This window comes from Megascapheus bottae, chromosome 18 (genome assembly GCF_031878675.1).
Source record: "Megascapheus bottae isolate mThoBot1 chromosome 18, mThoBot2.hap1, whole genome shotgun sequence".
Taxonomy (NCBI): domain Eukaryota; kingdom Metazoa; phylum Chordata; class Mammalia; order Rodentia; family Geomyidae; genus Megascapheus; species Megascapheus bottae.
The window spans coordinates 33,685,731-33,703,504 of record NC_143526.1 but is presented as its reverse complement, the minus strand read 5'-3'; the positions used below and the strand labels follow the sequence as shown (position 1 = coordinate 33,703,504).

Below are 17,774 nucleotides of genomic sequence, written 5' to 3'. Positions count from 1 at the left end.
ATATTCAAGACTAGCTGAAGAGATGATGGAAGCCCATGGCTCTCATCTTTTAACTGTAGCCACTTCGGAGGCTGAGATTGTTGAGTCTGCCACTGGAGGCCAGCCTGGGCAAGAAAAAGCTCTTGAGACCGAGTGTCAATAAAGATATGGACACAGTGGAGAACGCCTGTAATCCTAGCTACCAAGAAACCTAACATAGATGCAGCACAGCCAGACTCACCCCAACAGAAAACAAAACCCTCTCTCAAAGACAACCACTAAAAAAATCAGGGTTGAAACTGTGACTTGGTGGAAAAATTGCCTGTTTAAGAAGCCCAAGGCTCTGAGTTCGAACAGAACTGCCAAAAGAGGGGATGGGGTTGGAGAAAGACTCTGAAAGAGCTCTCTAGTGTAAGCAGAGTTTAAGTGATATATTATGTGAGTCAGAAAACCCTTGATTTTCCCCTCTGGTTTACAATGAACGCTTCGGTGGGGGGGGGGTGAAGAAATCTTTTGTACCAAAGTGCAAAGGACTATAGCAAAAATAAAAAAGATTCACATGAATGATTGACAGGAAGCTAGTCTTAAGTAAGCAGGAAAAAAATGTACACATGACAATGAGGGTGACCTACAAAAGGAAGAGCTCTTAACCTTGCTTCTGGTCTACTGCAACCAAAGCTAAGGGTGGGTAGTAATTACACATACTTTGATGGCGCTTACTGTCCATGTATGAATAGTTCTAACCCCCAGCCTTCCTCAATATCATTCAGCCCACTGTACAGATGAGGAATCTGCATTTAAGAGAGGTCAGGTAATTTGCCCATTGTGTCTGACTGCAAGTTCTTAACCCCAGAAACCATCATCTTTCCTCTAAGGCCCTTCAGTTTCCCACACACCACACACACTCTCTCCAAGGCTTTATTGCTGAACATGCTGCATTTGTGAATAATTCATTCCATCTGCCTGATGATTATTTTTCTATTCGTGTTTCTGTTTCAACATTGATCCAGACTTTAACCCCAATTATTGAGAGTTCAACATGATCTTATGAAATCACACAAATCAATGTTATGGCTAGGCAGCTAATAAGCAATAAAATTAAATAAGCAAAAGCACCATTCTCCTGCACTCAAGTCTGTCAACTGTATGTGTGCGTCCTCAACCCAGGGATCCAGGGGTCCCAGAGGGAGGATTTGGTCATAGTGTTTGCTGCACGCAATAGATCTCAGACATTTTAGGGATATCAAGGGCAAATCGTGCGTCTGAGCTGCATGCCATGCTCAGGATTATCACACTGTGTTGTTAGAATCCCAGCCTAAAGAATAGCAAAGTCTAAGGGTCTGGGAAGGTAACCTCTAGTGGTTGAGTGCTAGCCTAGCAGGCACAAAGCCCTGGGCTCAATTCCTTGGTACCCCATACACAGAAAAGGCTGGAAGTGGTGCTGTGGCTCAAGTGGCCAGTGCCCAGGCCTTGAGTTCAAGCCCCAGGTCTGGCAAAAAGAAAAAAAAAAGTCTAAAGGGGTAGCAATGATTACTAAGTAATCCACCTTCTATCTAGCGAATATAATGTAATCTTTCTATTAATTACAATAAAAATATTTTAAAAAGAAAAAAAAGTCTAAATGCATGTAGATTATAACAACGATGACCCTTTTCAGTAGGCATGCTCCTGCACAGGTTCCTCCCGTACTGACTCTAAACTTGGCCATGTCACTCACTCTGTCCAATGAGACATCAGCAAATCGGATAGAGTGGAGACCTTGATAACTTCTTGTGCACCTGGGCTTTCTTCTTGAACCTGGGACCACTATCCTGGATAAAAGATCACATGGAGAAAGAGACCAAGGGAGATTCACAGAGCTAAAACACTGGCTGACCCTGTGGTAACTATGGCCTCAAGAGTAAACTCAGGCCGGGCACTGGTGGCTCATGCCCGTAGTCCTAGCTACTTAGAGAGTTGAGACCAAGGGATCATAGTTCAAAGCCAGCCTGGGCAGAAAAGTTCTTAAGACTCTTACCTCCAATTAACCATTAGAAAACCAAAAGTGGTGCTGTGATTCAAAGTGGTAGAGCACTAGCCTTGAGCAAACAAAGCTCAGGGATAGCTCGCAGGCCCCAAGTTCAAGCCCCAAAACCAAAAACAACAAAAAGAGTGAATTCAAGCAAAAAGTGTTAGTCAGCTTATTAGTTAAGTATAATGAAAAAGTACCTGAGGAAAAGAACCAAAGGAAGGGAGGGAAAAGAAAAAGAAAAAGCAAAGGCCCGGACATTGTCTCTTAGCTTTTTTGCTCAGGACTAGTGCTCTGCCACTTGAGTGACATCTCCACTTCTGGCTTTTTGCTGGTTGACTGGAGATAAAGAGTCTCAAAGACTTTCCTGCCTGAGTTCGTTTTGAACTTTGATCCTCAGATCTCAGCCTCCTTGAGAAGCTCAGATTACAGGCATGAGCCACCAGCTCTGGACCTGGAAAGATTCATCTGGGTTCATCATATTGAAGGTTTTCACCCATAGTCAGCTGCATCACAGCAGAAGGGCACGGCAGAGCAAGGCTGCTCACCTCATCATGGCCAAGAGTTGAGAGAGAGGAAAGGAAGGAAGGAGCAAGGACGAGAAACACCTTGAAAGGCACACCCAGAGTGATCTAACTTCTTCCAACTGGGCCCCATCTCTTACAGTGTCTAACCCCCCCACCCCGCAAATGGTCCACTGCGTTATGAATACATCCATAGATGAACACATAGCTTAGGCCAGAGCTCAACTACTGAATATTGCTTTATTGGGGCAACAATGCCTTCAACACTCAAGCCTGCTCCGGGACACAAGAAGTAGCAGAAGCGCCTAGTCAGGCCACAGAATAATTGGGAAATAGTAAGCTGTTCACTGTTTCAGGGGAGTCGTTATGCAACAAGAGCTGACATGATGCACAGTGTTTCACGGTGACTCACACAGAGACCTGCCATTCCTGCCTTTATGGTATCCAGGGAATTCAGTGGCCCTAAGCACAAAGACAGTCCAGTGTGTCTCTCAAAGGACTGCCTCAATCAGATCTGAGTGTAACTTGGCTTTTCTTTTGCAAATGACAAAAGTGCCTTTGCCCTTCTCCTACCAAGCAGCTTTCATACTTCACTCTTCACCTCTGCTCTGGATGCTAACTCCCGTAAGCCAAATGTAGTAGATAAGGCAGGGGACAGTGGCACTAGCTCTATTATTGGCCCACACATGGCATAGGAGAGAAAGTTCTAGAATGTTCTTCAGCTTCTCAAACCCGAACTTTCCTCTACATGGTTGGTGGATGATTAGGCTTTGGCAGTTGTTGGGAGAAGAGCTGGAGTGTTCATGGGTATAAAGAGCCTCTGCTCTGTTTCTTTGACAGAAGTAGGGGCCATTCTCCCCATGTTATCCAGAAGGAAACAGGGGCCCTTAAACAGCAAGCAGGAATAAGTCATGTCAGAAACATTTCTATTTCTCTCCATGAGTTCTTTAGGCCAGGAAATTTCAGAGAGAGGAGCTACTGTTGTTTGGATCTGGAATGCTCGCCAAGGCCCATGTGTTGAAGGTTTAGTCATCAGTCAGCGGTATTTTGGGGAGATGGTAGAACCTTGAGGAGGTGGAACCTAATGGAAGGAAAGTAGGTCATGGTAGGGGATGGGGAGGTGTGACTTTGAAGGGGACACTGGAGGAAAGGAGGATCACAGTCCAGAGACACCATTCTCTATCTGGCTTTGTTTCCCAGCTGAAAGGAAGTGAGCAGGCCTCCTTTCCATGATGTACTATGATGCCACCAGAGACCCGAAGGACTAGTGACCATGTGGCTTAGTGGTGGAGTGCTTGCCTAGCATGCATGAAACCCTGGGTTGAATTCTTCAGTACCACATAAACCAGAAGTAGTGATGTGGCTCAAGTGGTGGAGTGCTAGCCTTGAGCAAAAGAATGCCCAGGCCTTGAGTTCAAGCCCCAGGACTGTCAAAAAGAAAAAGAAAAGAAAAGAAAAAGAAAGAGTCTTTGGTAAGCCCCCTCATCGGTGTTTTTATGACACCCTAGGGAGAGGCTGAGCAGCATGAAGTTGGAATCTGGAGCCAGTGCAAAGGGACTTCCAGTTGGCTGAATTTCCCCCACAAGCATTTATGACAGCATCAGCTTCATGGATGACAAAACTACACCAAGTATTCTGCTCCCAAGATGAGTTTTACACTATCTAATATCATGAGGCTACTGCACAGTACGGGGATGACAGGAAATGAGAATCGCCTTCTTTGGCAAGAGATTCACTGAAGCATGGTTAACTCATTCTGTGCCTATAGGCAGCAGACCTAGCTGAAATGGAACTTGTAATGAGAAGGCCGTGAGGAGGTGTGCAGTCATCGTGTCTGAGGGAATTATGCCAAGAGGGGTCAAACTCTCCTTTCTCCGTAATTAGATTATGCTTAGCAACAGGATGCAAGCATTCAAAGTTATTGGTCACAGTGTCCTCTCCTCTGAAAAGGACTAAATAGCAATGCTCATAAATGGTCTCCTCGCCTCCTTTCTCTGGAGCGCATTCTTGGCAAGGCCATCTTTACAATATCTTTATGTCACAGTATGTGAATGCTATGTCCTGTGCAAAGTGGCTTTGCTAGACTCTGATCCCATGTGGCCTGGCTCATTCATGGACAGCCATAAGACACTATCTGAATTTAAAAAAAAAAAACTAAACTAAAAGCAAAAAGAACCAGAGGCATAAGTCAAGTGGTAGAGATTCAATTATGGAAACAGCTGAACCTGGGACAAAAGACTGCTACTGTTAGGATAGATTAGTGATGGTTGTCTAACTTAAGATTTTTTTTTTGTAACCCTTTGTATTCATGTGTACCTGAAGCTGTGAGCTCCTTGAACTTTTCAGATCATAAAACCCTGCCTCAGTTAGCTGGAATTTCTGTCACTGGGGACATTTAAAAAAGTCATAATTCATCATTCAAGTCCAAAATTCACAACGGACACTATGTTGGAAATAAACTTTACAACTTTGGGGAAGGGTGGGTGTCATGGGCTATGCTGACAGACAAATTGAACCACAATGAGAAAAGTGACAATTGGACTCACTCTAAGTTAAGCTGGATCAGACTTTAGGGAGGATATGAAGAAAGAAGAGCATGTTTACAAATCTCAAAGTAATGTGTCTGTCTGTCTGTCTGTGAGTGTCTATGTGTCTGTGTGTGTGTGTGTGTGTGTGTGTGTGTGTAAAACACTCTTAGGAACTGCAGATTATATTCTTTTCTACACTGACAACCCTGAGAACCTACTACAAGAAAAAAAAAAACTAAAGTGGCTGGATATAACCTTAATATACAACTATCACAAGCTCTCCCCTCTCAAGTAAACAGGCCTTTCAGGAGGGAAAAAAAAAAACAACCTTCTAGCTTTCCTAAGGGTATGGAAGGAAACTTTTCGGAGTCATTCTCCATGTGCCCGCTTAGCAAAATTTATGAAAATTTGATCCAAATCAATTTACTGAATTCCTTATAACACCAATTAGTACCTCTAAACTTTTGAAATTCAGAAGAAAATGCGACCAAATTGTCCTATGTATTATATGAATGACTGAAAACAACCAAGAACAGATTTTTTTTCCACCAAAAAAAAGAATTTTTCAAGTGCTGATAGATGACAGCCATAATCCTACCTACTCAGGAGGCTGAAATGTGAAGATCAAAATTTGAAGCCAGCCCAGGAAGAAAAGTCTGCAAGACTATATCTTCAATTAACCAACAAGAAGGCCTTACTAGAAGTATGGCTGGAGTGGTAGAAGACTAGCCATGACAGAAAAGGCTGAGGGAGAGCATGGGACCCTGTGTTCAAGCCCTGATATGGGTAGCAAAAGAAAAAGAGAGGAGGTTGTGGAAGGAACTTGAGTAAGGATTTGTTGCACTATACATGAAGACACAACAGAAAGCTGAGGAGGGGATAGGAGTGTGGCCTAGTGATAGAGAGCTCACCTAGCACGCATGAAGCCCTGGGTTTGATTCCTCGGTACCACATACATAGAAAAAGCAGGAAGTGGTACTGTGGCTCAAGGAGTAGAGCACTAGCCTTGAGATAACTCAAGGACAGTGCCCAGGCAGTGAGTTCAGGCTCCAGGACTGGCAAAAAAAAAAAAGACAGCTAGGCAGATAGAAATGCAGATAGCAACACAAATTTACAGGAAAATGAGGCATGCTGGTATCACTGATAACTCTGAAAACAAAACAAAGAGAGTTTGTTGTTGTTCACCACTTGAAATTGAAATGCATTTCAGAGGGATCACACACTTAATTATTTAAATGAGGCCACATTATTTAGAAAAAAGTATTGGTTAATAGACATTGTTAGATAAGAAAACATTGGAGTAAGAGTTGACAGGCTTTTTTTCTAGAAAGGGCAAGACAGTAAGTACTGTCATTGTTTCAGGCCATATGGTTTCGGTTACAAAAACTCATCTGTGTCACTGTGGTGTAAAAGCAGCCATAGGCAATATGTAAATAAATGGATGTGGCTATGTTCCAATAAAACTTTATAAAAACAGACAGCTGGAAGATTTGGCCTGCAGGTTATAGCTTTCTGGCCCTTGCTTTAAGGCATAAAAGCATAGAACAAACCAACAGAGGAGAAAAGCTAGTATAGATAGATTTAAAGCCCTGAAGCACAAAACCTCTACAATAAACATGCTCAGAGGTTGAATGCTTTCATAGCATATGGAAGACACTGGGTTCAATCTCCAGCGCTGCCCAAAAAGAAAAAAGAAAAAGAAAAAAAAAACACCATACTTAAACAAAAAGTCATTGCAAACACATGACTATATATGGCAGAAAATACATGAGCCAAAAGCAACACCAAAGAGTTATCTTGTCAATCATTCTCTCCTCTCAAACACACCAACACACAACCATTCCATTCAGTAAGAAAAAGAGCTACATTCGTAGAAAAAAATGGACAAGCCAAACACTGGTGGTTGATACCAATAATCCTAGATGCTCTGATGGCTGAGATCTGAGATCAAGATTTGAAGCTAGCCCAGGCAAAGACTGTGAAACTCTCATCTCCAATTAACATCGGACAGCCAGAAGTGGAGGTATGGCTCAAGTGGTAGAGCACAACCTTGACGGGGTGGGGGGGGGGAGCCAAGTGACAGTGTCAGGCTGATTCAAGCCTTAGTACCACACACACACACACACACACACAACACACACACACACAACACACACACACACACACACAGATCTTAAAAAGTATAAAACAAGACAATTCACTATTTTTTGTTTTGAAAAAGAAAAATCATGACTTTTTATAAAAATACTTCTGTGAGCATGTGGCATCTTTGAAACATGTCCACAAATTCCTCCTTTGGGAGATGGGGCACCCTCCCTCCCCTCGAGTGTGGGCTGCACCAAGTGAGTCACATCTACCAAGCAGAGCACAGTACATGATTTCCAAGGTTACAAGGTCATCGTGGCTTCCTGTACTCCTTCCATCACTCTCTGTACTGCCACCTGCCCAGTCATGCAAAGAGGACACTCAAGAGGCCCTGCAGAGAGGCTCAGGTAGACCAAAGTGAAGTCTGCCAAGAGCCAGGTCAACACCCCATCTTGAAAGGGAGAGTGAGCCTGGAAGTCAGCATAGCATGTAAGAGCCTGAGCCAGAACCCCCAGCTAAGCTGCCGCTATGCAGGGATAGACAATTGGTTTAATAGATGATGAGCTTATTACTCTAATTCAGTAAATGTTCATCTTAATTCTTCAATTTTAATTCTCTATCTCATGCTCTGTGTGTTTGGTCTTTCTGTGTTTTCTTTTGTCTTTCTGAGTGCTGATACTGGAGCTTGAACTCGGAGCCTGGCACTATCCCTGGGCTCTTTTTGCTAAAGGCTTAACACTCTACCACTTGAACTACAGATCTACTTTTTTGGCAGTTAATTGCAGATAAGAGGTTCATGGACTTTCCTGCCTGGACTGGCTTTGAATCTCAGTCCTCATATCTCACACTCCTGAGTAGCTAGGATTATAGGCGTGAGCCACTGGCACCTGACAAAAATCACTGAAAGTCAAAGCCAGACAGCTATAATCCTAGCTACTCAGAAGGCTGAGATCTGAGGATCACTGTTCAAAGCCAGCCCAGGCACTAAAAAACATGAGGCTCTTATCCAGAATTAAACTCTAGAAAATGGGAAGTGGCAGTGTTGTTCAAGAGGTAGGGCAGCAGCCTTGAACTGAAGCGCTCAGGGACAATGCCCAGGCCCATGGGGTAGGGTGGTAGCCTTGATTTGAAGAGCTCAGGGATAGCTCCAGAGTTCAAGCCCCACAACAGACAAAAAGAAGGAGGAGGAGGAGGAGGAGGAGGAGGAGGAGGAGGAGGAGGAGGAGGAGGAGGAGGAGGAGAAAAGAAAAAAGAAAAAGAAGGAAACTTTAGCTGTGTCTTAAGGAGTTAAACATAAGTGGGCCATAAGACCAGCAACTCCGTTTCCAGGATTAAAGATGAGAGCATAGGTCCACATAAAAACCTGCACATACACATACGAGCTCTTAACATAGTTGCTCTTGGCAACAGTCCAAATAATCAAGCATCTGATTCAGCATGCGGTATGTCTATTCAGCAGAGCACGACACAACAATGAAAAGAAAGCAAGCACTGATTTACAACACAGGCTGGATGAGCCTTGAAAATGTTACTCTAAATGAAAGCGGCCAGCCATAGAGCACCATAATTTTCTGTGACTGAGAAATTCATAAAAAGTAAATACAGAAAAACAGAATGTAGATGAGGCCTAGGCCAGTGTAAGACTTGAGACTCAATGCACAAACACAAGGTGCTTCTTTGGGGTGATGAACATGTTTTAAAACTGTAGTGTGAGCCAGGTACTGGTGGCTCTCCTGTAATCTTAGCTACTCAAGAGGCTGAGATCTGAGGATCGCAGTTCAAAGCCAGCCTGGAGGAAAGTTCATGAGACTCTTATCTCCAATTAACCACCAGAAAACTGGAAGTAGCACTGTGACTTAAAGTGGTAGAATATTAGCTTTGAGCAAAAGAATTCAGGGACAGAACCCAGGCCCAGAGGTCAAGCCTCACAACTGACACCCACACACATACAAAAAAAACTGGACTGTGCTGATGGACATATAACCATGTGAATATCTTGAAAAACCACTGAATTTAAAGTTAAAAGGTGCAAATCTTATGATACATTATGTAAATTAAACCCTTTTCAGATCTTATGATATATTATAAAATCTTAAATCTTATGATACATTATATAAATTAAGCCCCCTTTTTTTAGAAGTAGGGTGGAAACCGTACATCTAACTTCAAGGAATGTCTGTGGGGATTAAGGAAAATCATATACACAAGAGCAGGTGCCCTGGCACAAAGCAAACACCTGATAAATAATCATGAAGAGGGAGCATTATTACATAATCTTATTACCATATACTAATAAGATATTGCAGATAATACAGGAATAACCATTTCTATCTACTTGGTCTATTTCTTATCTCAACATCTGAATACTGACCAACTGCACTGAACCCCTCGGCCACCTTATGGGGCACAAGTACCACAGTCCCACTCGTTTACAAGTGGAAAAACAGAGGCCCCGAGAAGTCAAGTCACTTTCCTGGGAGTGCACAGCTAGTAAAACACTGACACTGGGATTTGGATCTTAGAGAATGGACTAGCTACAGTCTGACTCCTGGCAAAGAACACCAGCTGCATATTGAGTTTTTCTTTAAGCATCTCATTGGTGGCTCACCATGCCATACTCAGCCATGAAGAGCTAAAGGTAGCAGTCAGGGATGTGTTCCAGAGGGAACTGCCCAAGCAGAGGCCAGGGGTAGGAGGGGAGAGAGAGCCAGCAAGGGCTAAGCTAGAGCTGCCTGGACAATGGGCAATCCACGCTGCTCAAGTGGGGTTTGGGCAGGTCAGAGGTCGAGCCTGTTAGTCTAAAGGCAATCCAGGGCCAGAGAAGGGAGCTGGGTAAGTTCCTAGCTCTGCCTCTCTCTCTGGAGAGCAGCTCACACTCACCAGGCAGGTGGGGAAGGGTGACTCAGAGGATGCTCGGAGCTCAGGGGAACGGGGGAGCAGCCGCTCCCAGCTCCCACTTCATGGTGAGCTAACGCCTCAGCAGCCACTCCAGTGCCAGCTTCACCAACAAGCAGAAAGCTGGTCACAGCCAGCTAGGCTCAGTGGGCTCTGATGGGCTGTCAGGAAGATTGGGGCAAGACCCACCCCCAACCCACACACCAGGACCCTAGGGGCACATTTCATCCCATCTCCATAGCATGCTGCAGAACACCCTGTTCTGTCCTCCAGCCCCCTGCCACTGTCTCCAGAGCTAAGGGGACCAGCCTATGAGTTTGGCACTTCAATCCAGCAGCCTTATTTTCCCACATTTGGTCCACACAAATATTTGTCTTGTGCACAAAATGTTCATGGTTAGCAAAAACTACTGGAGAAATCAATAGAGAACTATTAAAAGCTGGATGCTGGTGGCCCATCCCTGTAATCCCAGCTACACAGGAGGCTGAGATCTGAGGATCATAGTTTGAAGCCAGCACAGGGAAGAAAGTCTGTTCAACTCTTATCTCCTATTAACCACCAAAAAGCTAGAAGTATAGTTGTGACCCAAATGCTAGAGGACTAGTAATAGTGCTGAGGCTCAAGGGTAGGGTGGTACCCTTGAGCTGAAGAGCTCAGGGACAGCACCCAGGCCAAGAGTTCAAGTGTCACAACCAAAAAAAAAAAAAGTGATAGAGAACCAGCCTTGAGTGGAAAAGCTCCTAGGCCCTGAGTTCAAGCCCCAGTACAGGACTATTTAAAAATTCTGGTGAAAGCATACTAGAGAGTACTACACAGTGGCTAAAATGAATGGTGCAGAAAGATGGATGCCAATGGCTCAAGCCTGTAATCCTAGCTACTCAGGAAGCTGAGTTCTAAGGATCGTAGTTCAAAGACAGCCTGGGCAGAAAAATTCATGAAACCACCAAAAATATCAGAAATATATCTGTGGCTCAAGTGGTAGAGCCATAGCTTTGAGTTAAAAAAAGCTCAGGGATAGCACACAAGCTCTGACTTCAAGCCCCAGGACCTGCACTAAGAAAAAGAACAATGCAAGATATATATATATATATATATATATATATATATATATATGTGTGTGTGTGTATATATATATATATATCTTGCATTGTATGTATACTGACAAGAAAATATTTTTAAGACATTCTGTTGTGTGAAAAGAAAGAAAACTTTAGACATCCAGTCTGTTATCATTTAAGTAAAATCTCAAAGAAGAAAAAAACAGCTCTAGATTTCTCCAAATTCACAAATACCAAAGTAAGTGAATGGTAAAAACATCAAACTAGCAAGTAATGACCATAGAAAGAAAGAAGAAAGAGAGCAAGAGAGAAGATAGGAAGGAAGGAAGTGAAGGAGGGATGAGAAAAGGAGGAAGGAGGAAGGCAAAGAGGGAGGGAAGGAGGCAAGGAGGGAGGGAGAAAGGGAGGGAGGAAGAAAGGTAAGGAAGGAGAAAGAACGGGAGGGAGGTAAAGACATTTGTTAATTTCTGTAAGAATGCATTTGTGTATATTTGAGGGCATTTTGTTTTGTTTTGTTTTGTTAGTTGTGGGGCTTGAACACGGGGCCTAGGTGCTGTCCCTGATCTCATCATCAGTTCAAGCCTACTGCCCTACCACTTTGAGCCACAGTGGCACTTCTAGTTTTCTGGTGGTTAATTGGAGATAAGAGTTTTATAGACTTCCCTGCTAGGGCTGGCTCTGAACTTCAATCTTCAGATCTCTACCTCCTGAGTAGCTAGGATTATAGCTGTGAGCCACTGGCACCCTGCCAAAATAAATTCTTTCTAAGGAAAGAAAAAAGTGTCAAAAATACTACTGTTCTGGCACAGGACTCAGGGTGGATATTCAGAGTTGTGACATGCAAGATCTGCCCTAATTCTCCCCATACCCTCTACCAAGCAGGTAAGCAGGCAGTCAGAGCTCTATTTTACACAACTGAAGAACTAGACCCAGGAAAATGGCTAGGTCCAAAGTGGTACTTCCAGCCTTGAACTCCAAGCCCAGAGCTTTGTGGGCACATAACAGTCCCTGAGAGGTAGGGCCTGGAAGCCAGGACAGCCAGCTCACAGGCAGCATCGCTGAGAATGCCCTAGGGAGGAAAGGTGGGATTTGGTGAGGGAAGAAAGAAGTAAACCCGGAGTAGGGGGTGGGTGGAGAGAGAAGATGATAAACCCCCCATCCCCACCCCCGATCAAAATTACACCTCATCAGGAGCCGCCCCCTGAATGACATGGGACTGCCACATCACTTGTCTCTCAGCAAGCCACACGTGGGAATGAGCTGTCCCAGGACGTCACACCTCTGAGCTGAGCCATTTTACAGCGAGTGGATCTGTGAACAGATTGCTCATTTCCTAGAGCCCCGTGATTCCAACATGAAAAAGAAAGGGCTCTCAGAGAGTTCTAGAAAGCTAAAGGGCAAGGCTAAGCTGGGCTAAGTGTTTTTGTTTGGAAAGGCATGGGCCCAGAGAGCTTTGGGATTGGGATTGCTTTGAGATTTTGGAAATAAATAACATACACATGAAAGGAGAAGTCTTCGCATGACACCAGTAACTCACACTTGTAATCCCAGCTACTGAGAAGGCTGAGATCTGAGGATCATGGTTCAAAGCAAGTCTGGGCAGAAAAATACACATGATTCTTATTTGCCATTAATCAGCCAAAAGCTGGAAGTAGTACAGTGTCAGCCTTGAGCGGTAAAAGTCAAGCAAGAGTAAAAGGCCCTGAGTTCAAGCACCAATACCAGAACACACACACACACACACACACACACACACACACACAAGATAAGACATCTCAAGGCAAGGACAGGACCCAAGTTTCAACAAGAGACTCATTTGTGCTATGTCACTTACATACTTATCTCACACACACACACACACACACACACACACACACACGCACACACACACACAGCCTGAAATTGATTCTTTAAGATAAGATCTTACTAAGTAGCCCAAGCTGGCCTCAAAATCACCATCCTTCTACATCAGCCTTCCAGGTCCTAGGATTACAGGCAGGTCCCACCAAAGGTCATTTTATATGGTATTCTGAGCACACCCGAGCCTTGCCTGCAACCTATCACTCAAGAAATATGGACTTAACTACATAGACATAAAAATCTATGATGGGGGGCCAGGAGTTTGGCCTAGTGGTAGAGTGCTTGCCTAGCATGCACGAAGACCCCGGCTCGATTCCTTGGTACCACATACATAGGAAAAAGCCGAAAGTGGTGCTGAGGCTCAAGTGATAGAACTCTAGCCTTGAGAAAGTCCAAGAATGGTGCTCAGGCCCTGAGCTCAAGCCCAGGACTGGCAAAAAAAAAAAAAAGAAAAAAAAATCTATGATGGGATATATGCTCTATAGACATAATGTTATATTATATAGATTGATATGTATATGACATACAAACCCTCAGCTTAATTTTAATTATGCTCTAAGACACTTTCTTGAATACTTGTTTATTAAACATGACATCTGAAATATGATATAAAAATCAGTGTTTCAATGGAATTCTATGCTGCCATCAGAAAGAAAGACATCGCCCATTTGTAAGGAAATGGAAAGACTTAGGAAAAATCATATTAAGTGAAGTAAGCCAGATTCAAAGGAACATAGGCTCAACGTTTTCCCTCATTAATTAATTAATTAATATAAACCTTGGACTCTCCTAGCAGAGGTTTACAATAGGCAAAACCTAGATACATAAGGCCATATAGGATAAGGCTAAATGAAAGGAACTCCAGGATATAGAAACAAGACCCATATAAGATGTGACTTCTGTTCTTAATGTACTATGTTATTTCTCATCTTACCTTGTTATCTGATATATTGTATATATGTTTATTTGTTTATTTGAAATAGGATAGGGAAGGGAGAAAACAAGATGAGGGGAGGGGTGGGGGAGGGAAATGGGGACAAAACATGAGAAGGGGTAGTAATGATTGTCAAGAAATGTACCTTCTAGATGGCGAATATAATGTAACCCTTCTATTAATTACAATAAAAAAGAAAAAAATCAGTGTTAATAAAGCCTTTCAAAAAAGACAGAATCATCAAAAAAATTAATATGAAAAAATGAAAAAAAGAAATATGGACTTTCCTACTTATATCACATAGGCTCTCAACACATTTCAAATTTTGGAACATGTCAAAATTCCAGAGGTAGGGATGCTCAGCCTGTAAAACCGAGTGTCATATTGGTCTGTAGGTGCCACCACTTCCCAATTTGTCCTTCCATGGGCTCCAGGGACAACAGAAAGCCTAACATTTGGGGATAGGACAAAGCCTGCGGGGGTAAATGGGGAAAGACCAAAAGGAATGTGCACAGATCTCAGCTGTAAGAAGTAGTATGCCCACAAAGGAGAACTTCAGCTAAATCAGTCTCTTATCATTTTAACAAGAATCAAACATGCAGAGCCAGGATGCTAAAGACTCCAGCTTGGATACTGGGAGCTCAGATCCTGCTCTGCCAATTCGGGCCAGGTTCTAAACTTCTCTGAGCCTCAGTATGAAGTAGATGTCACTAGGCATGGCTCGTGAGTATCATGACATCCAGATCACAGGGCACATAAGATAATGCAATGAGGGAGCTGGGAATATGGCCTAGTGGTAGAGTGCTTACCTAGCATGCATACCACATACATAGAAAAAGCCAGAAGTGGTGCTATGGTTCAAGTGGTAGAGGCCTAGCCTTGAGAAAGCTTATGGACATTGCTCAGGCCCTAAGTTCAAGCCCCAGGACTGGCAAAAAAAATAAGATAATACGATGAAATAAAAATTAAGTATAGGGGCCGGGATTGCTTGCCTAGCATGCACAAAGACCTGGGTTGGATTCCTCGGTACCACATGCACAGAAAAAAGCTGAAAGTGGTGCTGAGGCTCAAGTGGTAGAGCTCTAGCCTTGAGAAAGTCCAAGGATAGGGATCAGGCCCTGAGCTCAAGCCCAGGACTGGCCAAAAAAAAAAAAAAATTAACAAGTATAGAGTACCCATACAGTCTGAGAATGGTCCATATAGACAATTATTCACTCATGTTATAGATTAAAAATATCCTAGGTAACATGTATGTGTTAGTTCCCCAACTTTATGAACACGATAAGATAGTATCAATTAGGAATTTAGTGAAATAAAAATACTAATAGTATGACAAAACATTAATAACTACTTAGTTTCGCAAAGGACTATATCTAAGAAAATTTTGCAAGTATGATCTTAACCACTCCCAATACCATGATTGTTGTAGCAAAGGTTAGTAAAACCAGACAAGGTTGTGGGTATTGCTCAATGCCGAGCATGGATAAGGCCCTGTGTTCTTTCCCCATAACTAAAGGAGAAATAAGAACACCACACAGCGGGAGTAGGGAATGAAGGTTTGCAGAGAAGAAGGGCTTAAGATCCTAGGGCTAGGCATTGTAGTTCACACTTGTAATGCCAGCTTCAAAGGAGGCACAAGAATGAGAATTGCTATCTGAGATCTTGTGGAAAAAAATCACATCCTTAGGAAAAGTAACTAAAGCAAAATCAGGGCTAGGGACATAACCCTGAATTTGGGTCCACCAAAAATGAAAACAATGCCAGTGGCTCATGTCTAGATTATCACAATTTGAAACCAGTCCAGGCAGGAAAATTCCATGAGACTCTTATCTGTAATAAATTACAAACAAAAAAAAGCAAAGAAAAGAATAAAAAAAAAAGGCAGAAGTAGAGCTGTGGCTCAAGTGGTAGAGCACTAGCCTTGAGCAAAAGCAGCTCCGTGACAGCAACCAGGTCCTGAGCTCAAGCCCCAAGACCAGCAAAACAAAAGAAAACAGAAATGCAAGATCCCAGGAGCATCCAGCACTTAGAGGAAGGAAATCAGATCCAATTGTTCATTCCTCTGGTCTAGAGCAGCCCTGTGCAGGAAGTAGGTTGTAAACACGGGTGGGCGGGAAGGCAAATTATTATGATGATATTCATTAGCCAAAGGCTGAATCCTTGTTTCCAACAACAACAAAGTGTAAGATAACGCCAAAGCCTTTCCTCGAGGAACATCCTCCTCCTAAGATGGGTGAGGCCGCTCCCACATCAACTCACCCTAGAACTGGAGAGAGGAGCTACAGACTACCTGCCTGCCACCCTAACTGGAATCCTAGCACATGTGGGCACGACCGCCTTTGCACAAGTGTGCGCATATGCATGCAGGAATCTCCAGGGCACCAGTGTCCATGCACATGAATCCCTAGTGCTGGCATGTATGGGCAAAATGGGACTTACCTGGACAGCAAGCTCAGGAAGGGACGCCTTGGCCCCAATGCGTATGCGCATGGAAGGGTCCCTGCCACCACCATCACCACCACCCCCCCCAACATCGATGGGTAAGCATGCGCACAGAAAACCCTACCTTCCTCTGCGTCGTTCCTCAGTGAGGCCTCCAGCAGCGCCACCCCGGCCTCGAAGGACACCTTCTTGCGGCGGCCACCCGCGCTGCGCTTCCTCTCATGCTTGCGCTTGCGGTGCTGCAGGTCCTGCTCATACTGAGCCCACTTCTTCAGCTGCTGTGCCCGGCGCTTTTGGGCAGCGCGCAGGCGCTCCAGCGTGGGCACCTTCTCCAGCAGCTGCAGCTCGGTCAGCAGGTCCACGTGGCTGGCCATGGCCGGAGCCTCCCCTCGCCCTGGCTGGGGCTAGCACGGTGCGCCCGGGGCCAGGGGAGCATGAGGGATGCCGAGGGGCTGGGGCCTCATGGTGGGGCCTGTGGAGGGGAAGAGAGGAGGAGATACTACTGGTCAGGCTCAAAAATTCCTGATTATTTCACCCTGTGGCTGTCTGCGGTTTGAAACCCTTTAGTTGAATGTTTTGTTTTCCATTGCTTGTGGGACAAACGCGCAAATGTTTTGCAGTGGCCCGGAGGAATCAGTGAGGCCTGGGCAGTATTTCAGAGACTCCATAGCCTCACGCATCTAGTGGCTACCATATTGGATGGCATAGCTAGAGAATATCATCCTAGAAAAGTTCTGTGGAATAGTGGAGGATGTCCACCTGTCTATCCACAAACAGCTATCAGGAACCATGCCTTTCCAGCAACCTGACCTCCTTTACTGGCCTTAATATGTGGACACTGGAACCAGAAGTGTACTTGGCGGCTCAGAGCAACATGGGAGCTGCCCAACCCCAAATCCAGATACTCTTTTGAGGGCATCCAAACAGAAGCCAAGTCTTCAGAAATTGGAAATCTTTGACAGTAGCTCTTTGTTCTGCTCCTTATGGCATGTAAGCTATTAGGGGCTGGGATAGCCAAGGCAGAAGGAAAGCAAAAGATATAACATACTACCTCTGTGGTTCTCAAAGCATGGCCTGGGAGCTCTGTGGGGAATCCTCAAGACGTTTCAAGAGCCTCAAGGTTAAAACTATTTGCAGAAATAGACTAATGCTATGATTATGCTACTCTGATTATCTCAGAGGGACACAGTGGGTCCAAAGCTACAGATAAGTGACATTGCTACATATTAAATGTATCAATGCAACTACTAGGCCTAACAAAAAGAAGCTTGTGCTGGGTGCAGATGGCTCATACCTGTAATCCTAACTACTCAGGAGGCTGAGATCTGAGGATCTTGGTTCAAAGCCAACCTGTACAGAAAAATCCCCAAGAATCTTAACTCCCGTTCACCATAAAAAAGCTAGGCTGGCACTTGGTGGCTCACACCTGTAATCCTTGCTACTCAGAAAGTTGAGATCTGA

General features: G+C 44.1%; 1 protein-coding gene across 2 annotated transcripts in view; it reads right to left on the bottom strand.

The window, feature by feature from the left end:
- The window catches only part of Ppp1r16b (protein phosphatase 1 regulatory subunit 16B), a 97,152-nt gene that overhangs the window by 52,322 nt on the left and 27,056 nt on the right, over positions 1-17,774 (bottom strand). For both annotated transcript variants that reach the window (XM_090352354.1, XM_090352355.1), the window contains exon 2: positions 16,438-16,785. In XM_090352354.1, the coding sequence (XP_090208480.1) occupies positions 16,438-16,687 (250 nt within the window). In that variant the 5' untranslated portion in view covers positions 16,688-16,785. The remainder of the gene's footprint in view (positions 1-16,437; positions 16,786-17,774) is intronic.